Below are 22539 nucleotides of genomic sequence, written 5' to 3'. Positions count from 1 at the left end.
CTCTTAAGGTATAGGTACCAACTCTAAAAGCCATATCATATATGACCCAGGATCACAAGCCTTTTACGTCGCATCCCCATGCACATGCGATAAGAAGGCAATCCGTGCGGGTCGGCGGGGGTACCTTCCAGGCTTGAGACCGGGATGTTTACGCCTATCATTTCCTATTGACTGAGGAAGTCAAGTAAGAGTTGGAGTAAGTCGACGTTATCTTTGAGAATTGGTGAAGCTGCGAACAGGGGGACCCACTTAGTCGCCCCCACAAGATGCTAAACCTGCCATGGGCATGGAGATGATTGGTGGGCCCCGTATCTCTGCCTTGATATGGGGTGACAGCCGGAGATAGAAAAGATATCTTGGCGCTGACTCGATGAGATCGAGTAATAAGATAGGTCACGTGGTCAGAGTCTGGGAAGTACTAGGCGTAGGAGTTATTGTAAATTGTAATGCCCCGGCAATGGAGGTTTCGTGAATTACCCGTGCTTTGGTCGCTATCAATCAATCGGAGTTAATATCAACTTAAATACATTGTAACCTAGCCGCTAAGTATAACTATGCTGATAGTTATGTAAGTGTAGAAGAGGTAAGTGTAGAAGAGTGTAGAATTAAACCAACAGACCAAGCTGTGAGGGCCTCCTGATACCCAAATTCCTATGCTATGATGAACAAAAGTAATGTGATGTGATGAACGAGAAGAGTTGCTCTAGTGAACCAGCCACTTAGATCTTCCATGTGAATTGACTCCCTCAAATGCGATGATGGTAACGATGAATAGCCGAGGTCGCCAGAACAGAAATCCTGAAAATGGTTCCATGCAAACAAATAGCGTAACAAAAAGAGATCGAATGAAAAGACAACATATCACATGGGAGGATAAAATGAGCAACAGCATCGACAGAAGTCGAGACGAAACAAGGCTAGGAAAGACAAATTCCTCCCCCAGTCGAGTACATGGCCGGCTAATTGCAGTTCCCTGGCTGTCCCAGATGAACGACAGAAGAAGACAAGAGCGAGTAGCAAAGAAAGATCATACCCATGGTAAATGACACAAAAGAAAATCTAAAGAAACTTGGAGGGGTATCGCTGTGATGGGTATGGATGGCAATGGCGCAAGAAACAAAACGGCCGACAATGTAGGTTGGCACAGATGGGAGCAGAGAGTGGGATATGATGCAGTAGAAAGACAAACGCCGGGACCTTGTTGATGCTGAGATTGTGAGGGAAAAGGAATTCAGATCTGGGGAGAGACGGGAGGGAAGAGCATCATTAAGTGGCGATGATGGAAGTGTGAGGCGGCGCGAAAGGTGGAGGTGATGTGACTCTCATGGTATGTATGATGAGGCCGAGGTTGTTGACACAGTCGGTGTCAGAGTGGGAGAGCTGTCCCTGTCTTCGGGGCTGACAGGATCACTGCGGTCCTGAGCTTCCCGTTCGCGCTCTGCCGACGATGAGCGCTTGAAGACAGTCTGGCCGATTTGGCGGAGGATGCCCATTCGTTCAGCGCGGAGCTCTTCAAGATCCAAACGCTGGACGGAGACAGGATCTTCCTTCGAGATCTTGCAGAAGAGAGTCGAGAACAAGTACTGGTCGCCACTGGCATCGTACAGAGGCAGGTAGCGGTAGCCTTGGGAAAGACTGGTGAGCTTGGCAGTGAAAGTTGCGAGCTGCACGCTGTTGTTGTTTCCTGCGCTGCGACCGTCCATTGAACTCCAGACGGTCCATCGCACAAAGACGAGGTCGGGATATTTGGTTTCCAGGGACAGCTTGAACTTATCGTTGAAGACCGGGCTGTAGCCGTTGCTTTGTTCGATCTTGGTGCGGCGACGGTGCGGGTATCCGATGCCGGACATACCGTTGCGTGCAGAGGCATCCATGCCACCCTCACCGAGAACGAAACTCTGGCCGCGATCGTCAGCACTGAACATCTCGATCTCGACGTATGGATTGATGTTGTCATCCTGGCCGATGGTGCGCGGACGAGGGAGCTGCTGCGCCGAGACGACATTGACGGAGAATCGAACCAGTTTGCGCTCCATCTTGCGCTTCTGGTTTCCATCGCCAATTGCTGGAAGGCGAAGGCTCTCGGGTTTGAGAATGTAGCCAGTGCGATCGGTACCAGCGGCAAACATAGCCTGATTCATTTGCATGCCGATGTCGTAAGTCTGCCAGTTCAATGCTACCATTTGCACTCCACGACGCCAGAACTTATTTGGATCGAAGTTGGATGAACGCAGTCGGAATCCGGAAGGGTAGACCCGTGTGAGGTACCTGCGGTTGTGTGCTTCCAGCGCAACCTTGTTATCATGATTTTGACAGATATTCTCGAAAGATCTTTCCGCAAATGAGTAAATGTGATTGTATCGCCGGCTCTCTGGGGAGGAGAAGCTGCGCCACTTGTAGCCGCGGGTATAGACGCCCAAGTCAGAAAGAGGCTTTGTGATCTTGCTCTTCTGGCGCCGCTTCTTCTTCTTGTCGGTGTGAACAGAAACCAGAGCGCTGTCACTGTCATCCGTGGCACTGCTCATACTGGTGGCAGTAAGGGAACGTCTATCCTGAGTGATCAGAGGGCCGATGCCATCGACAGGTCCAATGGTAGGGGGGCTTGAAAGCGAGGGAAGAGGCATGGTGTGAGCCTCTACGAGTGTCGGCCGCACGAATGGCGTACTAGCACTGCGCTTGCGGCCGTGAGTGCCAACAGAACTGACGGTGTCCTGACGAGGATCAAAGTCGGGTTCGTCGCAAGTTTTGACTTTGACCAGAATACGACCCTTGAGCTCTTCAGGCGAAGGCAGGATGTAGCAGTTGGTCATCAAAGGCTCAAGGATGAGCTGATCCTTGAATGCATCCTTCATGATCTTGACCATTGCCAGCTGTTGTTCCGGATTGCAGTGCACCTCGAGTGAGAGAATGAGGGGAAAGTCACAAGAGATGAAAGCATACCGGTTGATGACAGTGATGCAATCAGCAAACAGCACGCTGGTTGTCAGAGTCCGACCGTGGGATACAATGGGCCGACCATCTGCGCCATCCCAGCAGTCGATCTCCAGGCAACGGCATCCTTGCTGAAGCGCGCTGACATAGGCTTCGGTGCTTGAGGCACCAGCCACCTGGCGGCCTAGGAGATAGGTGTTATGCGAGCTGGAGATGAAGTACTCATTGAGGGGCCGGTCGAATCTTGACTGGGGCGCACGTGACGCGTAGATTCCATTGGCGGACGAAGCCAAGAAGGAAGAGAACGCAGTCAGGTTCATCAGCGACATGGGCGGAGGAAGTTCCGATCCTTCTGCAGACGGAGTACGAGATTTCGAAGCCCGTCGGACATACTTGTCAAACAATGCAGTCCAGTACGTGCGGTCAGCCTCGATGTCCTCATTCTGCACATCACGAAGGAAGGTCAAGAACTCCGCCTGAGTCATGCCTTCCTTGGAGTTTGCGGTGTGAAGCTTGAAGATCTCTTTGACATCCTTTCGTTCCTTTAGCCGCAGGAGGAAATCCTTGAATTCAGAGAAATTCAACTTCCCGTTGCGGGCAGCATCGGCTTTGGTGAACTGTGCCCGAAGCATATTCTTGGAACAGTTGATGTGCAGGCTGCGGCAGACCTTCTCCACAGCGGCGAGGTCAAGGCTTTGATTCTCTGCTGGAGGAGGTCCCTGTGGGTACAGCCTCGACATCTCGCGCTGCCAGTGTGCCTGGAGAACAGCCTCGCTCTGACTGGAACCTGCCAGACCAGACATGAGATCGATTCTGTACCGGGAAATGTGCTCAAGAGTGGTGATCCACAGGTCAAGGATACGGTCACTGGGAGCGATAAGATGCAAGGTCTTGACCGTTCGGCCCTTGGAGCGGTCAGAATCCGCAATGACAATGGTGAACCAGCGGCGCTCTAGATCTTCTGGGACCTGGTGTTCTTCCCGGTAGTTGCGGGCGTCGGAGCCAACGCGGATTTCCTTGATATCATCGATATAGAAGCGCTTGGCCGGGTTCGACACATCCCAGAAGACCTTGGCAGCATCTAGATCTAGGAAAAAGCGCACTTGCTTTCTGCGCTTCCTGGTGACCTTGGTCAGGACGGTGCCTCGCTGCACGGCAGAATCCACTTTGGGTGCGACGGCAACGGCAGGCATAGGACCAGCCTCGCGAGCCATGTTCATGCGGCTCTCGCTCCGAAGGCTGGATGGCTCAGAGCCACCCCATGCGCCAAGATTATCCAAGGCTTCGCTGGTTTCGTCCTCATTGCTCGAGTCAAGGGCGCTGTCTCGAACAGGCTGAGGGCCAGTTTTGCTGTCACTGCGTCGGCGTATGATGATGGGTCCGGTGCTTCGGTCCCGCTTGTCATTCTGGCTGGCCGACTGCCTCCGGCGAGTAAGTTTGTTGGCGGCACCTCTTGAGATTCTTCGCATGAGGCCTGGCGCCTTGGTGGTGGACGAAGCATCATTCAAAGTGCCGGCATTTGTGCTTCCGGGGATGGCCATTATCGACTCGCCAAGTTCGAGTGGGCCTGGCGTAGGCAAGGTGTAACCATTCACTCGGCCACGGAGCCCTTCGCTGGCAAGTTGTGAGGGAGTTCCAGCAGGCGTGAAAGCATTAGGTGTGTCGGGGGCAGGGAAGGATGAGGTAGGGGTAGATGTCGGAGACGAGGTGATGGATGGTATGGAAGGCTGGGGAAGGCCAGAGGGTAGGGATCCGACAACATGGTGTAGAGAATGTTGTTGAGGGAGAGAGGTCGCAAGTTTTAAGTTGGATTGTGGGTCGGCATCTATGGCCGGGGAGGTAGTCGTAGCATATGCCATGACGATTCTCTACCAAAGACGACAGCTCAGCTGTCGATAGGTGCAATCTAAGTCGGTTTTGTAAACTGTACCAAAGACCGAGTCACCTGGACCCAGAAATGGACGAATGAGGAACAGCGTAGGGGACCGGCCTGCTGTGAAGGTTCGTAATGCGACAGTGTCGCCTGTCAGGTTGTTATGCGATCCGAGCCAAAAGAGAACAGAACAATCTGACACGGTAAAATGCTCAGCCACGGCCTCAGCAAAAGTCCACTGTCCTTGAGCTCTGCTGCATCTTGACCTGGTTTCGGATGCAATGCGGAGAGCCCTGCCGGAGAGCAGCTCACGGGGAAAACCGAAACAAAAGAAGATTTTGAGGGATAAAAAAAGGTCCCTGATAACAATTGCAAAGGGCACTGGCCCTGTGCAGAGGACAATCTCCCACGAGGAATATTCTCAACCGATGCTAACCCCAGGGAATAGACGTCACAAACGAAATCAACCGGAGGATGATCTCCAGGTTGCGGACCGCGGGAGCCTTGTCTTGCTTCTTTCGGAGCCCGGCTGATTTTCTGTATAGCCTCCCAATGATAGCAATGCGACCCTCCTTTTTGTTTTTCTGCTTGTCGATCTGCCGGTGCGTGGGGAAAGCTGCTGCTCGACACCAGAAGAGGAGCGTATTTGAATCTGGACTAATTGATCGTGTAATCACCGCGCGAACCGGGAGAGAGGGTGAGGGATCGGTTTCAAATCGGAGAGCGTGCGCCAATGCGAGTCAAAGGCTAATTGCAATGCGCATGCAGGTATCGTGTGTAGAGTTCGAACAGAGCCCCAAGACCAGGCTTTGCGTGCTTGCGGAAGTAGACAGCGGCAGCAACACAAAAAAGGGAAGATGGGTCGTGAATGTATCCTAGTCCGACAGGAGCGATGCGGCGATTGGGTACGACAGCGGGCTAACGATGCGGCAGGCGAAGGGAGTACCCGTGCTAAAGTGCAGGGAGGTATTTTCCCTGGCGCAACGAAGGTAGGATAGGAGAGTGCGCTGAAAAATCGGGAATTGCGACAGACTTGCCAACGCAGTGGATGCAGGCAATCGAAAGAGGAAAGACGAACAAGCGGCGACTGGATCGAGTTGGGGAGCTCGCTGATGTTGGACCGATTAGTGCCCTTTTGAGGATCACTGCGAGCTGATCCAATTGCTGCACGGTTACGTGGTGGCCACTAAGTCCGTATGCGAGTTTGAAGTGGAACTGCGGAAGTCCTGGATAATCATACGACGAAAGGGAAAGGACCTGCGTTGTCCTTATCGTCTGAGTCAATATGTATTTTTTGTGTCTCAAGGAGAGGGAGTAATTGAGGAAGAGTTGAGTTGAAGGGGGAGAGGGAAAATAATTAAATCAATGAATCCCAATTCCGCGTGGATTGAAGCTGCAGTGGGTACTGGGTACTTACGATAGACGTAGCCCGCCGTTTGGGAAACGGTGTACTGTATACTTGTATTGTCTGGTAATAGTGGTAAAATACTGGCGGTATTCGGTACCGACTAAATGTATGTCGTAATTCTGATCTCTTTCTTCTCTTGCTTGTTTCCTTTGCTTTTTCTGTTGAGAGATAGTCAGTAGATATTCAATAGACGTGTTGAATTTGAGTTGCGACTGCATATATCCCAGTTCATGAGGTGGTTGTAATAGAATATGACATAGCTAAAGATCCAAAATGCCCCGGGCTTAGGGCAGGCTATTAACACTCACCAGTGTATGAGCCACAGCAGCAACGGGGCTGATATATCTCAGGCAAAAGAAAGAAAAGAAAAAAAATATCAAAGAATCTTTAACATGGGGCTAAACAAACGGGCCTAGCAAATGATTAAATACTAGACAAGGCACACTCTCATTCCCTATGTGCCCTACACGTCAAGGTACTACTACTTTAATACCCAAATGCCTATCAAAATACAGAGCTGCCTACCACGAGATGACGATGTGAAATTATTGCACCGTCGAACTCATTTCCCGGTGTCATTGGTCGATCCTTGGGATTCCGGGGGAATGTTATCGGCCAAACGGGGTCGATCTTGTGTTTCAGCTGCGTTGGACGGGAAGCCCTAAAAGGGAGGGCTTTATTTACCCTCAAATCTATCGACCTATAACAAAGTCTCCTGGACCTTGTTGCGGTGTAAAAGAAAGGGAAAGGTCTCTTTCTCTCCATATTGGGAATTATAATGGTGGATACAATACTTGCAATCCGTGACTATTTCTTTCAGACTTCATAGTCCGAGACAGCGCCGGGATCCAATTCACCCCACATCGGGCTTCTACAGTACTTGGTCCTGCTAGTTTAGTATTCTCAATCACTTCTTTGGCGCTCCATACAAATCGGTGTCATTCATGCCAATATTACCTCATCGCAAATTCCCGCTCAGCACCGACGCAGCGGTCCTGGGGAAGATATGCGGAGCCCTCGGATTCTTTGCGTTTTGATCTCGAGAACTTGATTAGACTTTCCTTGCTTACTGTGTACCTTGTGGAACACGGTCTTATCTAGGATGATGTTTTTCTTGTGTTCTCCTTGTGTTCATTGTTGACTGGTCAGGTGCCTATCTCTGCCCAATATGGCTGAAAGAGAGTGCAAAGGGAGGGCAAGTCGATCACGCTGCACATCATCATATTCTTTTTTATTCGGCAGAGTAGTGGGGAAAGGGTGAGATGGTAGGGTCTAAGGGTACAGTGTACGAAGTACACCGCACAACTCACGATAGGGTCTGTGTGTGATTGTCATACTACTCCATACTGCGTACGGAGACACCTTCAATGATAGCACCGAAACGTTGGAACCGGGCCAATCCTTGAACCGGTGAGGCTTGCTGTGGCAGTGAAACCTTTTTGGGCGGTGCACATTGAAGTGGACCCAAACCAGAACAAAAGAAAAAAAAATAGATTGGCGAGTTTGAGAGTTCCTAACATACTAATAATCTGAAAGATGGAGGACACAGACTAGCAGTCAATTCGCCGACAGGAGCAACTTTGGGTCCATTATGCCCTACCAGGCCCGCACTTCCCGTGGCTTAGTGTCAGGTTAACTCCATATTTAGACACGATTGACACTCAGTTCAGCCCATCTTGACTCGGTTAGGACATGTCTCTTAGGGACACAGAATAAGCCGAGTACACGAGGAGTGCGAACTGCCGCAACAGGAACCTCTCTGCGGGGTGGACATGCCCTGTCAACCCCGCAGCCGTTGAAACACCGATGAGCTGGCGATGTCGTGCCTCATCAACTTTCCTTGATTCTGTTCTTCACACCTGCCGCAACAGCCGGGCGAGAATTACCTTCCAATCCTGGCCCCTCACCCCTCACGAACGCTGCCCTCCTGATCCTATGCTCCTGCATGTCACCCGGGTAGGCTATTAAACGGATTGGCGCTTGTCCCCATGGACAAAAATTTAGCTCTTCCGATCCTGACAGCCGCATCGACTCCCAGTAATTTCCGAACCAGGATCTTCCGACCTCAGGCAGTTTTTCCCTGGAGACTAGATACATCATGCCCTAACTACCGGCCAGTTTGAAATGGCGGCTAGTTGCGATTCTTGCCGCAGTTTGACTTTGGGATGTAAATGAGAAGAGGTAGGTTGGACCCAAAATGGCAAGAGACGTTTCTTTTGCTTTCTTTTCTTCTTTCTTTCCTTCCTTTTTCGATACCTCGGGTTTTGTTTTTTCCTGGACCTCGATACTCCGTATGGCAGGCGGCCATACAGTATTGCATACATCATACGCATACAGTACGGAGTGCTGGATAAGGGCTCACAGGTCCTAGAGCAATATACGGAGTACATAGAACGATATACCACATAGACATGCAACTCCAAATCGCAGCCAAGAGCCCGGACGGATCGTGTTCCCTATCCGACAGATCCGAGCGTTATCGACGTGATGTGGTGCAGGGCGGTTGTGGCGGGTTACAACAGCAGCCTCGGTTCCCCATCCGGGTGCCATGAGATCAAAGAAACAAAATAGATTAAAACTGACAGGTAAATCCAAAGAAGATCTATTATCATCTAAAATGATGATGCAAGGTAAAGCGCCACGTTATCGCAATCAAAGAGCCCCCTCCTACCATCCAATAACATCTCATCATAGTGCCAGGATCCTTTAAATATCGGTACGGAGTACAGGGCCGTGGTGCCCCAGTGACAAGGGATATCTAAAGAGTGAAGCCCGACAAAGAGCGGTGGCTGAAGCAAGGATCTGCGGGTTCGTAACAGCCACTCTCCGATGACAGCGACACAGACAGAATCTCTTAGTCTGTCGGTCAAGCCCGTCCTGACCGCTAATCGATGTTCGGATGGCTCCATAATTCAACTCGTTAGCCAGTGAGCTATCCCCACTCGGGATCCGAGCAGACGGGTTGTCGTCGACAATCATGGTGATCGCGGGATGAAGAGGGGGAGTTGTTTATCGACTCCCCCGCCTACGGTAATCGGGAAGGCAGGCAATAATGTTTTTGCGGAGATGGATTTCCAGCTCTGATGTGCGGCATGCAGGCTGCAGGCTTGCAGCTACTGTAATACCTCATTGCAATCTAATACCTCATTGCAATTAGCTAGGGGGTTTAATCTTAAATTATTGTTCGCCTGTGTCCTGTTCTTTGACGTTATTGGACGGTTGATTTAACCATCTCATCTCTCTGATTCTAGTGGTGACAGGCTGTCTGGAGTTTCCATCCAATCGTGGGCTGTTTTGTCCTCGGGCCTGACGGCTCCCAAGGGGCAAAGACCAGGATCTAAGGATGCAATCAGGCCCTACAGTAGTTAGGGGAAGTGGGATGTCTCACTTCGTTACCTTCCAAGATTCTTAGGGTCTTCCATTGGATTGAATAGACTATTTGACAGAATCTCTGTGTAATAAGCTAGTGTATCGTATACTTCTAATACTTCTTTGATGTTCTTTCTGGAAGGTCATAGTTACTGGTCCGAATCGGATCATACGATCGTAGGAAAATAAAAAGACGTGGATCCATGGATAGCTGAGAATACACACATCTCACGTCATAATCTAAGAGAGGGGTATGCTTAGTACGCATCGGAGGAATAGACGTAGAGATAGAGGTAACTAGGTGAGGCCTGCAGAAAGTGCTGCAGCTGCATTCTCTCCATGTAAGTAATACAATTTCGCATCCGCTCCTACAGTAGTTAGGTACGATCAACAGCCCTAGATGAAGCCCTCCCCGCTTTTGTCCACGAACCCGCCCTATGGGACAGAACCTTCGGTGGGGAAAAGAAAGAAAAAAAAGTTTCATCTTCACTGTAATTCTGCGGGGGGTGCTTTGATTGATTGCGCTTGAATACTCCGAGACTCGAGTTTGGATCAAGGAGCAATGAAGAAAAGTAAATAAAAATAACTCATTTCTTTGCATGCTCGTCTACTGTGGTCTTCGCCTACATTGTTAGACAACATATGATCTTTTCAGTGAATGACGATATATGTGCGGCTTCTCGAGAGCGAGATTGGTGACATCATGAGGACGCACGCGAAATGAACGAGATAGATCATTCAAGTGTTACTGTATTTACCGACAATCCTTGTATCAATACTGTATTTCTGTCAGGTACCGTAACATCGAATGTTCCTCGAAACTGGAAAACGGGGGAATTGGGAAACTCCAATAAGACTCTGTGTACATGTGTTAGTGGCGAGCTAGTAAATTATCAGGCAAGCCATTGACGATTGATCAGGGGTATGGAGTAGGACGTTTGATTGTTCCATCGAATAAAGGGGAGTTGAAGTGTCCTAAAAACTGAGTTATGGGTCTGATCTTCAGGAGACAACGGAAGGGGCTTGCCATCTCCATTCCAGGTAAATTCTCCTTGTTCTCTAACTCTCTTGATCCTCTCTCTCCATTAACCCGGTAATAACCCTGCGTCGAATCAAATCTCAAACTTCGTGCGTCAAAGCATTGACAGGGCTCTGCTATTGTAGCACCTGCTCGAAACACTCTAGCATCGACTTAGCGTTGGCTAACTTAACTTGTGATTTCCCGCTACCGAGGTCCATTTTACATGGGATACAGCCAATCTACTCCGTACATGTACGGAGTACTCAGTACATCGTACAGACCCAGGGGGATGGAACGTTGCGCCTCAACGAGAGCTAGGGTCATTGATCCTCACTTTGAGTACACGAACCTGAATTTTGTGATCTCACATTCCTCGGAGTCTTCCTCGGCCGAAGTCACACAGATTATGATGCGATCGTTGTGATTGTGCAATTTCTGCCTAGCTTGTTGTGACTCACATCCAGAGATCCATCCATGAGAATGTACCGGGGTAAAGAAGTGCGATGTACGAAGTACCCTTAAATCGGGTAGAAGAAGCACCCCGCTTCGCTGCATGCACGTCGGTCGCTCTATTTCGAAGACGGTGCATGTCGAAATGATACTATCCACTGCAACCGAGAAGCCACCGCAACTGCCACGTCTAAGACATGTCCCCACCCCAAGCTTACCCACAGCCACCTTCAGCCCAGCCTCAATCAGCTCCTTCGATGCGTCTTTCGATGCTTCCAGCGGTGACATGGCAAATCAGACTGGCCGTGTTGAATCGCGCTAGCATAAGGACGGCAAAGAAAAAACATCCTTCGGATGTTTTGAATCCCATACCCGGTCCTTTGCCTGGGATATGATTCCCAGCAATGTACGCCAATCACAAACTGTGGCTTGATGCTGGACTTTATCAGCCCCCTACAACAAGATTGGCTTTTGGTTTCGACTGCAAAGAGGCAACTGTATGCCTTTTCTTTTCTTTTTTCTCCCTTGGTTCTTCTTCATTTCTGTAGCCGCATGTGACTCACCATAGCAAGATCTTTTCCCTCATATCCGAGGGTTGTTCGTGCGACAATACCATAGGGCGCGGATGGCTCGTCCACCGTGTAACCAGAATCCCCAAATGTGACTCGTCCCAGCCCCGTTCGGAATTTGCGACCTTGTTTCAACTGGCGAGTAACCCGAAACCGGCATCTTTGTCTCACGCTTGATGTGTGAGGATCTCTTTGACTTTGGGACTTGATAACGGTGACTTGGCGCCGATTGCGGAATCCATCCATGCGGCTTGCAGGCCCCAAGGCCCCAACCAGAACGCTCATTATGAGTGCCCCGTACGTTTAGAGAACACCGGGCGTCATAATTCAGATGCCAACGGAAGCCCCACGTTGTGTATCAGAGCTTGTTGCGATCACACGATATCTAAGGCAGAGCGGCACAGCGGAAGAGCGGGAAGGCGGGACACAGTTTCGATATAGATTGGCAAGAAAAGCCTTCCAACCTTCCAAGGTAGCCAAGGTACGGTGCGTATCTGTGACATGGCACATGATCAATCGGATAAATACTCCGTCTGGGCATCGGGCTGAGTAATTCGATCAGATATTGGATCGTATCTTAAGATCCTGTATAACACCCTGCCCCAGGTGGCTTCGACGAAACAGGACAGATAAGGCAAAAGCCACACTGCACTTCAAGTCGCCAATACCAAGTAGCGCCCTGAAGCTGAAGCAATCAGCCTCCGCGGGGTAAAGACCCGGAGCTATGCTATCTCAGCTAACGGCCACGCGGTGCTGAGACAGCTCATAGCTAAAGGCTGAAAGCGGACAATCAGCCCCGGATACGAAACGGCGTTCTGACTTTCACCTCGTCAAGTCGATACTGAGACCAATCTATCCGAAGCACTCATTTCGTTTACACAGTACATCCTAGATCCAACACATTTTCAAGCTAACCCACACGATTGCGCCCACACAAATCCACATCCGTCATACACAACTGGGACACGATGTTTCGATAACAATCTAGCATGTTCCATACAAGTCAAGGAATCTAAGGCTAATAATAGCTTGTCTTGCCTTGAATCCCGGACCCGTGGAGACCCCCACACTTCGGCTCGCGTGGTCGACCTTCCAGAATTTCATCGAATGTCTCAGATGCCGGCTGAGTGCCGAAGCGGGCATGGGTTAATGATATGATGAAGTGCCGATCTTACACTGGACAGAGGACTCGCGATATCCGCTGTGAGCCTGTGGGAGGTTGGATGTTTCTGGATTGTTTATTTTGAGAATACGAGAGTCGCAGTCGGTGGCTAATCTTAAGTTGTGGGTCTTGGCGGTTTGATGTTGAGGATGACGGGTCTTCCAAGGTTGGGAGAGGTTGTGGACCCTGTTTAGCTGCTGTTGCGTGGTATTACCGGGTTTCAGACATACAGGCTGGATTTTATACGGTTAAAGCGTTACCTGGAGTGTTATGGGATATGTTTGCCGGCGGTTTGGTGTTGATTTTGGATGTTGATAGTGAAGGCTGTTCGTGGGGCATTTCAGTCTGACTGTGTAGTTACCTAGCGAGCTGATACCCATGGGCATGTACATAGTTCTAAATTCTTCTTCTAGGCATGCACATTCTACGAAACTTCACGCGATCTTACATGTTTTAATTTTTCAATATTGTTCTCCCTATCGTACCTCAAAATTGTATCCATGTTAACCATCAAGCCGGAGGTAATCCAATTGCGTGGGAAGGCCAAGTTTGAGTCAGGCCCAAGGCTTGTTACTTCAGATTTCCTTCGAACCGATATTGTTTCAGATACGATCTGGTGGTGGTGTTGTTGGCTCGGCGGGTTGGATATTGGGAAAGGTGTTAATCCCACAGGTATCCGGTCCATGTAGATGGGTTATTTGCGACATCTCATGTACATGATGATAATCGCCGCACCACCCATTGATAACTCCTGGGGTTTCTTCCTCGATAAGTCCACACCTCTGCTGCTTAAGAACGCCCTCAACGCTTGATATAACACCGCCCCGTCCTGGCCGAAACAAAGGTCGTCGTCCTCACCAATCTCAAACCAAGGTTTCTCGAGTCCAACAGATTTCAGAGTCAAAAGCCCCTTGCTTGTTAACTCTTGCAGTTGTCTCGGGATATTAAAGGCAGAATGATGAGTATGCTGGCCGTAGAGCACGAGAGTCTGGACACTTTCAGGCAGAGTCTCACTTAGGCTGAAGGCGGAAATCGGCGAATGGATGTATCTGCTCAGAAGTACATCTGTGTTAATCCGAAGATCCTTCAAATTCTTGAAGATATTGAGTTGGCCAAAGTGTCCCATCGTCATCACCAGGTCAACGCAATAAATATCAATGCTCTCGAGGCTAAGGCTGTGCTGTCGTAAAGAGGCCCACAACTCAGAACGCGATAGCCGATCATGACCATATCCTTCACTGTTGTAAAGCGAGAGTCTCTTGAGCTTCTCAGGCCGGGATAGCAAGGCTTGTAGATCTCGCGTCGTGAACATGGAATGGCCAACCAGGTAAAGGTTCTCCACATGGGACGTAGCCTCATGTTGGCCAAGGTACTCAGCTGCGTTGCTCGGGTCGACCTAGTTGATAGAGCAATAGTGTGTGCACCTTTTGAAGATAAAACACTGGCCATAGATAGTCCAGCCTAAAGTTCCCTAGAGAGTCAAAAAAGTCTCCAAATGAACGATGGTAGTCATGTTCCCAGCGCATAGGAACTTCAGCAAATAAGTACAGCTCGTTTACCTCACTCAAAGGACCGGAGGCCTGACCTTGGAGGGTCATCTTCAGGACAGCCCACCAGAAAAGGATCAGAATGTGGCACATGAGCATTGAGTGTGGCAAGGTTTGGAAGAGATGCCAGGAGTGTTGCCATCAAAGGCCGCCGATCTCCACGTAAGAGACTTTTGAGAACGTTGTCTTTGATCTCACTCAGTCCCGTATTGTGAATGGCGACCTGTATCCATTCAACATCGTCTGACGAGGGTCGAATTTGACCTGATCTACTACCAGCTTTCGCACCGGGATGAAAGCTCCAATGGCCCACATTCAGACTCTGCACCATCGCGGCAATGTATGCATGTTTGCGTATTGTACGCACAAATCTCAGCAAAGTCATGAAGTCTTGTCTTGCGCCGTTGTAGGTCCACTGTTTGTATATCCGATACTGAAGGGATATGTGCCATCTGCAATTGAAAAGTGCCAAGCGGCACAGGCGCTGACTCTGAGCATCTGACTCATCGTTTAGGGCAAGGTCTAGGATCATTTCAAAAAGCTCAGGGGGCAGATGGGCGGAATCACGCATGATTGGCACAGTCGGACAATCGACTGGTACGGTAGGCTGGTAGCCATGATAAACTCACATGCGAGAGGTGAGTCAAGCTATTATTGGAGGCAAGATGTAAGGATTCAAAGTATGGGAGAAGTCAAGGGTTGCTTCAGCTTCGGATAGGGATGGAAGTATGGGTGTATGAGTGCTGGATATGAGAAGAAGGCTGAGGAAAGAGAAAACGAGAAAGGAGATGAAGAGAGTTGAAGAGAAATATTTTCTTTTATCTTTTCATGGGCGAAGCTGCTATGGAAAGCACCTAGGAAGCCGCGAGGGAGTCACCTGCTCGGGCAGTAGGTTTTGGTCCTTATCACCATTTCTCCAATCTCACCGTTTAAATACATTCACCACCCACCCTTACAGGCTTACAAGTCATGGATACTTATAAGCCAGTCGACAGGAGCTTCACCATAGCATTGCCAAAGATCGAGGTACGATCACTACCATGTAACTTGCGATTGTCTTTGATTTGTTGACACTGTCCTTCAGCTGCACGCCCATCTGAGTGGCAGCATCAGTCGACAATGTCTACACAATATTTGGGAGCACAAAAAAGTGCAAAACCCCACTTTCGATTTGGAGGATCCATTGGTGTTGATGCCTCTGGGCAAAGTCGACTATACACTCGAAACGTAGTGTTTCCCGCTTTCATCAGCGAACGCTTGAGTCCATGTTCCGAGCTAACAGATGCCCAGATTCTTCTCTACGTTTTCCAAACTGACCTATCAGCTTTGTAACGACCTGGAGAGCTTGGTATATGCCACAAACTCAGTCCTCCAGGACTTCATTGAAGACGGAGTAGTGTACCTTGAGCTGCGGACCATACCGAGAGCTTCCCCCGGAATCAGTCGGGAGCAATACGTCAACACAGTGCTGGACACATTCGAAAAATTTCGGGCCAAAACCGACCAGATGTCGGTCTTCCTAATTTTAGCTATAGATCGCGGGAACATGACCGAGGCTGAAGCAAACGAGATTGTCAATCTTGCGATCGAAAGCAAATCGCGCGGGGTGGTGGGGGTGGACATCTGCGGGGACCCAACGAAAGGCGATGTTAGCATCTACAAAAGGCCTCTCTTGAAAGCCAAGCAGAGCGGACTGGGAATAACCCTGCACTTCGCAGAGACAGCAGCCTCTGGTACCCCAAATGAGCTGTCGACGCTTCTCTCGTTTCAACCCGACCGGCTTGGACACGTCATCCACGTACCCGACGACATCAAGAAGGAGATCGCGCGGCGCAAGCTTTGCCTTGAACTGTGTATCTCCTGCAACGTCCATGCAAAAATGTTTGACGGAGGCTTCCTAGATCATCATCTCGGGTACTGGCGGTATGAGGACTGCCCGATCGCATTGTGTGTAAGTTGTTTTGCGATGTGGTCCTTGTCATTCTATCTGACCTTAATTATTTCACAGACCGACGATGTAGGATTCTTTTGCAGCTCTGTCTCGAACGAATATCTCTTGGCCGCACAGCATTTTGGCTTAAGTCGTACCAATCTTCTGGACATGTGCCTCAAGTCTGCAGATACAATATTTGCTGGCGAGCACTATAAACGGAAAATCCGAAGCAAGCTCGAACTATTTGCTACTCAATCTGAATGAACTTATGAAGTGTTACGAAATTACGATGGCCGAATGCCAATAGCTCAACAAGTAAAATAGCATTTAAAGTAGATCAATGGTAGAAGGGAAGCAGAAGGAAGAAGGCGGAGGAATTGATGTTGTGTCGTAGACTACGGCATGTGACCGGCACGGAAGAACCACTCTTCCGTGCGCTGGAAAACCCTCTCTAGCCCCTGACGGCTTCTAGTCTCTTGATCTATCCAATGCACAAAATATATCCTGAATCCTACACCTGTAGCATCAACAATTGATAGACCTCCTATGTCATGTGATCCAAGCCCCTGAGAATGAGATCCACACTGTGGACTAGTTACGAGGTGTAGTTAACTATACCCAATTAGGTTACCGACGATCTTCAGCCCTTGGACTTTAACCTCAATTAGTTGCCCGCTCGAAATGTCATCTCTTTGTGAGGTCATGGTGAGAATGTTTAGGTCGTTTTACGCTACACATCCAATGTCTGAGGCATCCAGGCTTGTGTTTGCTGTGTGCTCTTCGCTATTTAAGCCCCCTCTACCCTCCCCTCTGGCTCAATCCTTGACTACGGGCATCCACATCCCCACTCTTGACTCTGTACATTTCACCTTCAAACACTACTAGCGATCGGCGATAAAATACTTCATTTCTGAAAAAGATTCCTTGCTCTTGCTTTTGTCTCTCTACGACAAACTCTTAACTCTGAGACCCTCAATCTGCTTCATCACCTCTTATTCACCTGAGACTCGTTCTACAATATGGCTTCAAATGGAGCCCTCCCGCAGTCTCTGAAGTCAATCACAGCTACGAAAATCAAGGAGCTTGCCAAGCAGCGCGCGTTGTTTGATTTGCGAAAGGCCGAGATTATTGAAGCTGCCAACGCAGCCCCTGATCTGCGCACTCGTGCTCAGGTTCTGCTGGATGGTACATCACGGTTGAAAGGATACCCCAAAGATTTGGTCGACAAAAATGACACGACCCTAGACGCAGCTTCCTCAGATGAGGACGTAGGAGATACCCTGACTTGCAGAGGAGTTGGTCGGCTGGAGCGAGGGGATCATAGCAATATCCGCCGCTTCCTTCTCCAAAGCCGGCACGATCCTTCTGTCTCCCAGGCAGCTCTTCGAGATCGGATCGCCCAGCTTGAAAAAGAGCTGCGGTATCTCGAGATCAAACATGAGCATAGTGCCTTCTATAGCAAGCTGGTTACAGAGTGGTTGTCAGAGTTGGATGGGGGTATTGCCTCCTCTCCGAATGTGGAGGATGAAACTACCTCTATAGATTCCCATTCCAGCTTCGAAAACGTTGGGCGAGCGGAGATGCATGAGCAGGGCGCTATCTGGGAATCCATGGTCTTCACCCCTGCTACACATGTCAACGAGTCCGATATCCAGTCCTACCTGAGTGATCTTTTCACCCAGACCAAGCTCTCTCAGCACGCGCTCACGGATCTCCGATCAAGCATTCAATCGTTTGGAACGAATCTAGCCTCACAGGGAGACTGGTTTGACGTGAACAGCCTCAAGTGGGTTTCCAGCGCACTGCAGAAGACTGACCTGCTCAGCGGCGAGAAAACAGCCATTCTAAAGGAGTTCATGCGGAACAATGAGGTCGCCCAGGAAGTGGCGGATGTGCTCAACCTGCGCATTTCCTCGCTCGAAAGTTGGTCGTGGACAGGAGGCGAGGATGGAATTAATATTAACATGCGGCGTCATCTCAACGGCAAATATCGAGTTTACATGGACGAGGACCTCCTTGATGCGCTTTTACTGCAGTACATCGGGACAAAGTGGGCTGTGCAACTGCGCAATACATTTGAGGCATTCCTGCATTCCAATGCCTGGAAACCTTTGCGTGAGGATATTCCTGAAGCCCACAAAGATCTACGCAAGTACTTCCTCGGTCAGCGAGCGAACTCAAACTCTGGTATGATCAATCGAGTCCGATCGGAAACATACGGCAGCCAATATTTCATGAGTCAACTGCCCTTATCAACAGAGGAAGGCGCTCGGGAATATGATGAAGCAGAAACGGATTCGAACACCGTCCTGGGAACTAAGTACTCTCTCCTTCACCTGCTTATTACAGAATCCATCATCCATAAGCACCAGCGCGGGGAGTTTACTGCCATTCAGTCCGACTTTGAGTGGTTCGGCCCGTCAATGCCCCATGCCACCTTACTCACTGTGATGAAATTCTTTGGAGTGTCTGAGCTTTGGCTCAATTTCTTCAGGACGTTCCTGGAGGCCCCACTCAAATTCGCCCATCATGGTCCTGATGCCTCTGTCCAAGTTCGCAAGCGTGGTATTCCGATGAGCCATACACTTGGTGACTGCCTCGGAGAGTGTGTTCTCTTCTGCATGGATTATGCGGTGAACCAAGCCACAGACGGCTGTTTCCTTTACCGACTCCACGATGACTTCTGGTTTTGGGGAGCCGAGGCCACATGCGTCAAAGCATGGGAGGCAATGGAAAAGTTCACTCAGGCGATGGGCCTCAATTTCAACAAGGAGAAGACTGGAACTGTTCAAATGGGTCGGACCAACGATCAAAAAGAGTCTATCCTTCCCACCGGTGATATTCGCTGGGGCCTCCTGATTTTGGATGCAAAGCAAGAGAGATTCGTCATCAACCAGGGCCTGATTGACCAGCACATCGAAGAGCTTTCACGCCAGCTTTCGTCTTGCCAGAGTGTGTTTGCTTGGGTACAAGCGTGGAACAGCTACTTCGGTCGCTTTTTCACCAACAACTTCGCCAAACCAGCCGTCTGCTTCGGTCGAGACCACATCGACATGGCCATCTCTACCTTGAGCCGCATTGATCGCACACTATTCAACAAAACATCTAACAGCGGAAGTTCATCCGATCACAGCGGCGTTACCGACTACCTCCGCACTGTGATTGCAGAGCGATTCGATATCCACGGCCTGCCAGACGGATTCTTCTATTACCCCGTCGAGCTTGGTGGCCTGGGCCTTCTCAATCCTTTCATTGGGCTTCTTGCTATGCGCGAGAACATCAAACGAACGCCAGGGGGACTTTTGCGCCAGGCCGCCTTGATCGAGGAGAAGAATTACGAAGCAGCCAAAGAGAAGTTCAAGAAGGATGGCTCTGACCTCCCTGTCTCGTTCTTGAGCAAATGGGGCATCGACATAAAGCCCTTCATGTCCCTGGAAGAATACACTCGATACCCAGAGACGTTTAGCTCCGCTCTTTTGGACGTGTATCGGGGGTTGACCGAAGTGCCGAGCGAAACTAGCGTGTCTCGGACCTTTGGATTCTTGAAAGAGCAGAATATGTTCGCAGTCAACGGCATCGCTGCTGAAAGCGCCATTTCTAATGACTGGAATAAGATGACGCCCTACTGGCGATGGGTGGCGGAGTTGTACTACGAAGAGATCGTTCGTACCTATGGTAGCTTGGCTGCCGTGAATCGTGAGTTCATACCCTTGGGTGTTGTGAAGACACTGAGCGAAGGTCGGTTCAGATGGCAGGGTTGATGGGATAGTTCTGTCCGTATTGCTTGACGCCCTGGAGAGTTTATAGCTGGCCGTTGAAAATAGGTAAAGAATCATAATTTGCTTGCTACATGGATATGATGTGTCGAGGCTAGGTAGTGGGATTGTTTTGAGTGAGTTTGACATGATATACTGTCTTGAATATTGATTCCACACGACCTTCTAGTAGCCATTGACATATGAAGGGCCATTTACTGTTTTCATAGGCACTATTTCAATCTACCGTATGTGTATCAAGCAATAAGAAGGAGTCCTCATCACCAGTGACACTGTTGGCGTTCTACAGAGGATAGCTACGTGTCAGGTCTATAACCAGAACAGCTTCAATAACCGAATCGTAGAGTTTAAATCTAATACTGGTCATCCACCATACCAGGCCTGGCCCTGAGTACAAACTTCGGGCCTCAAAGCGATCCCACGATACTTCATTCCAAGCGCCAGCGCAGGAGGATGGTTACAGCACGTCGACGTCACTGGGAACTGAAGATATCTCCGCAGAGGTAGTGAGGTACAGCGGCGCCTGAAGATCAAGGAGGAGAACAGGCGAAAGAAAGAAAATCCCAAGGCGGGCATGCGCAAGCGCGAGAGTCTGGTGTCGAACGACAGTGCTTCAGCCGCTGTGAACAGGCCTCGGACTAAGCAGCTGAAGGTTGAGCATGTGCGCAAAAGAGAGGGTGATTTGGAGCCGGAAATGGGACGGATTCTCTGAAAGCAAAGCGTGCAATTCGCCACTGAACAGCATATGACGGATGGTGGAGTGTGTTATCGAGTGATGCTGGTCCGTCACTCTTTTTAACTCCTTACCTCTAATGTCGGATCCCTGGTCTGCTGGTGGGTTATTTTTAGCGCTGGGATCGATGGTACTGGTGTTGACCGGCGCATTACATAGGTTATGGTGTGGTTATTCTTATGTGAGCTCTTCAGCAACATGTGCATATGATACGCTGTTCTAGTAACCCAGTCGACGTATAAATGACTTGAATTGGTGACAATCTCCCTTCCAGAGGTTCCTGATATGACCTCATATCTCTTCCGAGGAAGACTTCGGCATTGGAATATAGATTCATACAATTCCCCCAACGAATGACTCACTGTCACTAAGTTTGTCTATCTGAACTTTCCAGTCTGTTAGTGTCTTTTTCTCTGCAACCTCGGAACTGGTGCAGTGTTGCAAATGTTTGAGCATATTCGGAATGCTTCCGCTGCCAAATTAGGCAATCATAGATCTCCAGCCCCCGGGGGACTGTGCAGCAGAAAAGGATATTCAAATAAAGTTGTCGATCATCAAGATCCATACCATGGAAATAAAGAAACCTAAGGAAAGCTTGAGTCGATTGTGCCTGGGGGATTTAACTTCGGTGGCTTTGTGGCAGGGTTCTGAACTCTGGGGAAATGTTGGAGATAAAAGGTTACCAACAACACTATTTCATCGAGCTGCCCGATCAAACTGGTCTTTCGTCATTTATTCAACGGCAGAAGAAGACAACCAAACGAAAATAGACAGCAGACCCTGAAACCTGCTGCGAACTCAGAATGGATTCGGTTGTATGGCCATCTACATCCCAGACCTCGATTCCATTCTGGACGTCGGATTCTCTAATGGGTCCAGAAACCTTCGCAAAAGTATCTGGTCGAGGGTCAAACCTAATGAAGGACCTCTGAAGTTTCTTTGTCTGCCTTTGTCTCTAACAATGGCCCATTGTTCGCTTTTCCTCTCCGTCCGACTCGTCCGACTACCTTTTAGGTATGTCGGTATATAACGGTCTTGGTCCCCAAACCCAGCCATGGGCCCATTAGGATAGATTAACGTTTTTCTGTTCCAGAGGTCGAATTCTGCGAGTCCAGAATCCAAAGATTCAGCGCAGTCCGCTCCCGTAAACAGCGACGGACACCTGACCGATTAACCTCCAGCTTGGGCATATAAACCCCCTCTCCCCAGTTCTGAACTAACTTCTCATCCATTCCCTTCATCACCCCTCCAGGGGTATCTTGCTACAGCAATCACTATATCTCATCTAGCACTTCCATCCGAGTGCATTTCATCTACTCCCTGGCTATAAACTCTTCACACTTGGGACATATACCTCGAGTTTCCGGATTCAACAGCATATATCATACATCTACCGGCACCTCGCCGGCTACTGCATCTTGCCATCTACTGGCCTCCCACAAAGAATGCTTCGTTGGAACCTCCTGTCATCTGTTCTACTCTATACCATTCCACGTGGGCTCTACCACGCCACCTCTCTCCACCATCTACTTCCCTCTACCATCCCCCAGCCAGCTCTATCGCAAGGTGCCCGGACCAGGGAGTTGCCTCTAAGCGTCGGTCTTGCTGGGTTGCACTCTTGAGACGGAAATCCCATCGAGGCCCCAATCAAACAAGTCTCTCCCAAAAAAGCCAAAAAGACGTGAGGGTCGAGCAAAACCAAACCTGGGCTCATCGTGTAAGTGGAAAACCCGTCAAAAACAGAGGTTAGGCAACTTCTCCAAGTAT

The 22539-nt window shown here is 49.6% G+C and overlaps 7 protein-coding genes across 7 annotated transcripts; 4 read left to right on the top strand and 3 right to left on the bottom strand.

The window, feature by feature from the left end:
* Positions 1 to 1322: 1322 nt before the first annotated feature.
* N7515_004747 (putative 1-phosphatidylinositol-4,5-bisphosphate phosphodiesterase Plc1) lies at positions 1323 to 4790 on the bottom strand (the record flags this gene model as incomplete). Its single annotated transcript, XM_056665491.1, has 1 exon — positions 1323 to 4790. The coding sequence occupies one exon, from the start codon at positions 4788 to 4790 to the stop codon at positions 1323 to 1325; it is 3468 nt and encodes a 1155-aa protein (XP_056522441.1).
* A 6365-nt stretch (positions 4791 to 11155) lies between these two features.
* N7515_004746 (uncharacterized protein) lies at positions 11156 to 11374 on the top strand (the record flags this gene model as incomplete). The annotated part of the gene is made up of 1 exon (XM_056665490.1): positions 11156 to 11374. The coding sequence occupies one exon, from the start codon at positions 11156 to 11158 to the stop codon at positions 11372 to 11374; it is 219 nt and encodes a 72-aa protein (XP_056522440.1).
* Positions 11375 to 11588: 214 nt separating this feature from the next.
* Positions 11589 to 11906, bottom strand: N7515_004745 (uncharacterized protein; the record flags this gene model as incomplete). The annotated part of the gene is made up of 1 exon (XM_056665489.1): positions 11589 to 11906. One exon carries the CDS (start codon positions 11904 to 11906, stop codon positions 11589 to 11591), a length of 318 nt encoding a protein of 105 aa, XP_056522439.1.
* A 1571-nt stretch (positions 11907 to 13477) lies between these two features.
* Positions 13478 to 14429, bottom strand: N7515_004744 (uncharacterized protein; the record flags this gene model as incomplete). Its single annotated transcript, XM_056665488.1, has 2 exons — positions 13478 to 14179; positions 14343 to 14429. The coding sequence occupies 2 exons, from the start codon at positions 14427 to 14429 to the stop codon at positions 13478 to 13480; spliced, it is 789 nt and encodes a 262-aa protein (XP_056522438.1).
* Positions 14430 to 15612: 1183 nt separating this feature from the next.
* On the top strand, positions 15613 to 16351 carry N7515_004743 (putative adenosine deaminase; the record flags this gene model as incomplete). Its single annotated transcript, XM_056665487.1, has 2 exons — positions 15613 to 16277; positions 16339 to 16351. 2 exons carry the CDS (start codon positions 15613 to 15615, stop codon positions 16349 to 16351), a joined length of 678 nt encoding a protein of 225 aa, XP_056522437.1.
* A 931-nt stretch (positions 16352 to 17282) lies between these two features.
* On the top strand, positions 17283 to 20024 carry N7515_004742 (uncharacterized protein; the record flags this gene model as incomplete). The annotated part of the gene is made up of 1 exon (XM_056665486.1): positions 17283 to 20024. The coding sequence occupies one exon, from the start codon at positions 17283 to 17285 to the stop codon at positions 20022 to 20024; it is 2742 nt and encodes a 913-aa protein (XP_056522436.1).
* An 89-nt stretch (positions 20025 to 20113) lies between these two features.
* On the top strand, positions 20114 to 20751 carry N7515_004741 (uncharacterized protein; the record flags this gene model as incomplete). Its single annotated transcript, XM_056665485.1, is given in 3 exon segments — positions 20114 to 20124; positions 20419 to 20545; positions 20557 to 20751. 3 exon segments carry the CDS (start codon positions 20114 to 20116, stop codon positions 20749 to 20751), a joined length of 333 nt encoding a protein of 110 aa, XP_056522435.1.
* Positions 20752 to 22539: the final 1788 nt, after the last annotated feature.

Source organism: Penicillium bovifimosum (genome assembly GCF_028826915.1).
Source record: "Penicillium bovifimosum strain IBT 22155 chromosome Unknown utg000004l_segment0_segment0, whole genome shotgun sequence".
Taxonomy (NCBI): Eukaryota; Fungi; Ascomycota; class Eurotiomycetes; order Eurotiales; family Aspergillaceae; genus Penicillium; species Penicillium bovifimosum.
This window is presented reverse-complemented; position numbering and strand designations above follow the sequence as displayed.